The 2,254-nt window shown below is 37.7% G+C and overlaps 1 protein-coding gene across 1 annotated transcript; it reads left to right on the top strand.

Moving 5' to 3' along the window:
- Positions 1 to 685: 685 nt before the first annotated feature.
- On the top strand, positions 686 to 1,708 carry LOC131880393 (uncharacterized). The gene is made up of 3 exons (XM_059227021.1): positions 686 to 1,037; positions 1,101 to 1,306; positions 1,380 to 1,708. Exons 1-3 carry the CDS (start codon positions 738 to 740, stop codon positions 1,639 to 1,641), a joined length of 768 nt encoding a protein of 255 aa, XP_059083004.1. The 5' UTR covers positions 686 to 737; the 3' UTR covers positions 1,642 to 1,708.
- The last annotated feature ends 546 nt before the right edge of the window (positions 1,709 to 2,254 follow it).

Here is a 2,254-nt window from a genome sequence, read left to right as displayed (position 1 = left end):
GCCCATGAAAAGTTGATCTACGTTATTGCTCCAGAAAAACCAACAACGATTAAGTCAAATTTGACTTTTTCATTCTTTTTGTTCAATCAAAACAGGTCAAAATTGTTGATAAATTTTAAAGAACGTTGAGGGCTTTTGGAATAGCTAAGAAAACAAACGTCCTCAACGTTGTTTGTATAACGTTGTTTTTTCTAGGCTATTGTAAATTTTGCATTATCTCAAGAAGAATGTTCAAATGATGTTCTGTCATTGACTATTAGAATAACAAACGTACAATCATGATCCTATAACTGTGCTTGCTTCTTATGTTATTGTTTTCACAAATCGTTAGTCAGGCAATATATATTTTGGTTTACAGTCCCTGTTAAGGTTATTTAGGCATTAATCACCTCAAAGGTTTTTACAGGGTGATTTTGTTTCGTAGACTTGGTAAATGCTGTTTGAGAGTTATTTGGTCCCCATTAAAGCAAATTGGTTACCTCAGCTTGAGGATTTGACTTTTTACTCAATTTGGGCCAAACATTCATACTTTAAGTTACTCTCAATCCAGTTCTTATGTTTACGCATGAATAAAACTAAAAGATAACGATTCTTGGTACTCGAACATTCAAAACAAGCTGAATGACAACATTCATTCGTTTGTGTGAAGGTGATAATCAAGATAGGTAAGCATATAAAGCTTGATATCAAAGGCAATCTGACATCAATTACAAACCACAAACAATCCTTGCCGCAACATGACCACATTCTTGCAGATCTTCTCTGCTCTTCTAATCTTGGCTTCAGCCCAAGCTGGGCCCGTTGTGGGCTCGAATTTGGACGACACCAAGAAACCATTTTCCAAGACCCAGGAACCCGGTGGAGGTAATCAGTATCTGGATTGCTACGACTACTTCGGCCAATCCGGACAAAGCATCCGACTCACGGATTATGCCCCATCGTTTTCTCAACTCAACTTTGATAATCGAATCTCATCCTGTTGTTTCTCGGGTATTTGGATCCTTTACGATCGTGATAACTACAATCCGGACTTGACCGTGAGTAGCCAGAAACAGGGTTCCTAAGGTTCATGGAGTTATCAAACACGTGCTCATTTCCAGAGTGCCGTATTCAATGGATGGGGTGAGAAGTATTGCGTAGACATGGACTCGAACTTTGATAACCGCGCATCTTCAGCCAGATTTGCCGGTGCTCCTGATGGATACAAATATGACACCATCAATCTGTACACTGGAAACTACTTCATGGGTGCAGAGCAATACTATTATGATGATGCTGGTCATGTGAACTATGACAACCTGGGCAGGTACATATCAATGTATTGGTGCAGCATTTTCGTCGATTAATTCACTGACCGATTGGCGTTTTTAATGTTTTAGGTCGGCTATCATCACGGGTTGCAGCCCATGGACAGTCTACCAATATGATAATTATCAAGGCATCGCTAAGTGCTTGTACCCGGCCGATACTATCAATTGCTATCCATCGTTTGTCTTGGAAAATGATCTGGGAGGCCTGCAAAACCAAATTTCCAGCGTTCGAAGGGGATGCTTTTCCACAGATGTGATCCATGGAAAAACCATCTCCTCTCAGGATGACAAAAAGGGCAGTCTAAAACAATATGCAGTATTCTTGGCTTAATGCAAAGTTGTTTCGATAAATTTATCATGTTTTAAACAAATACAAACCGTCGGTTGCATGAAAATTATTGTCGCTTTGTTAATTGAATACAAGGCCTTTTCAATTTCGAGTACAATATCAAGAGATTGATTGATACGAAATAAAAAAAGGAATATGCTTTTGAAATGAGCATCATTCCATGACGAATATGCTCGTGGCAATCAAACACCATTTCATCGAAGGGGATTGCCTTATAATGAATTAAATGGTATTCTTCGGTGCATTCAGCGACCATGCAGCTCAGCTTCAAATAAAAAGGCCAATTTTTAAGAATGCATTCTTTTTATTCATACCCCATTTGGAGGAGTAATCATTATGGAAAAATATTCTTCTTGTGGAAACAAATTATTAAGCAATAAATCAAGTTTTTCACTATTCCTACCAAGAAGAAACTTGCTCTGACTTGTTTGAACAAGTCATAAGGTTGGAAAAAGAAAGTATTGTAGACAATGGCTTGATGATATAATTTATTGAAAAAGAATGTTCATATAACATTTTTTCAAGACAATAAAAAATAGTGATGTGTTTCGATCCGGAAGGTCAGCTTTTTAACTGTAAACGTTACACAGAGTTT

This window comes from Tigriopus californicus, chromosome 5, assembly GCF_007210705.1.
Source record: "Tigriopus californicus strain San Diego chromosome 5, Tcal_SD_v2.1, whole genome shotgun sequence".
Lineage (NCBI taxonomy): Eukaryota > Metazoa > Arthropoda > Copepoda > Harpacticoida > Harpacticidae > Tigriopus > Tigriopus californicus.
This window is presented reverse-complemented; position numbering and strand designations above follow the sequence as displayed.

Excerpts from the sequence above, each read along its gene's own strand:
- LOC131880393 (XM_059227021.1), top strand. The coding sequence starts at position 738 with ATGACCACATTCTTGCAGATCTTCTCTGCTCTTCTAATCTTGGCTTCA. Across the intron at positions 1,038-1,100 it reads ACTACAATCCGGACTTGACC|AGTGCCGTATTCAATGGATG; the intron begins GTGAGTAGCCAG and ends GCTCATTTCCAG. Across the intron at positions 1,307-1,379 it reads AACTATGACAACCTGGGCAG|GTCGGCTATCATCACGGGTT; the intron begins GTACATATCAAT and ends TTAATGTTTTAG.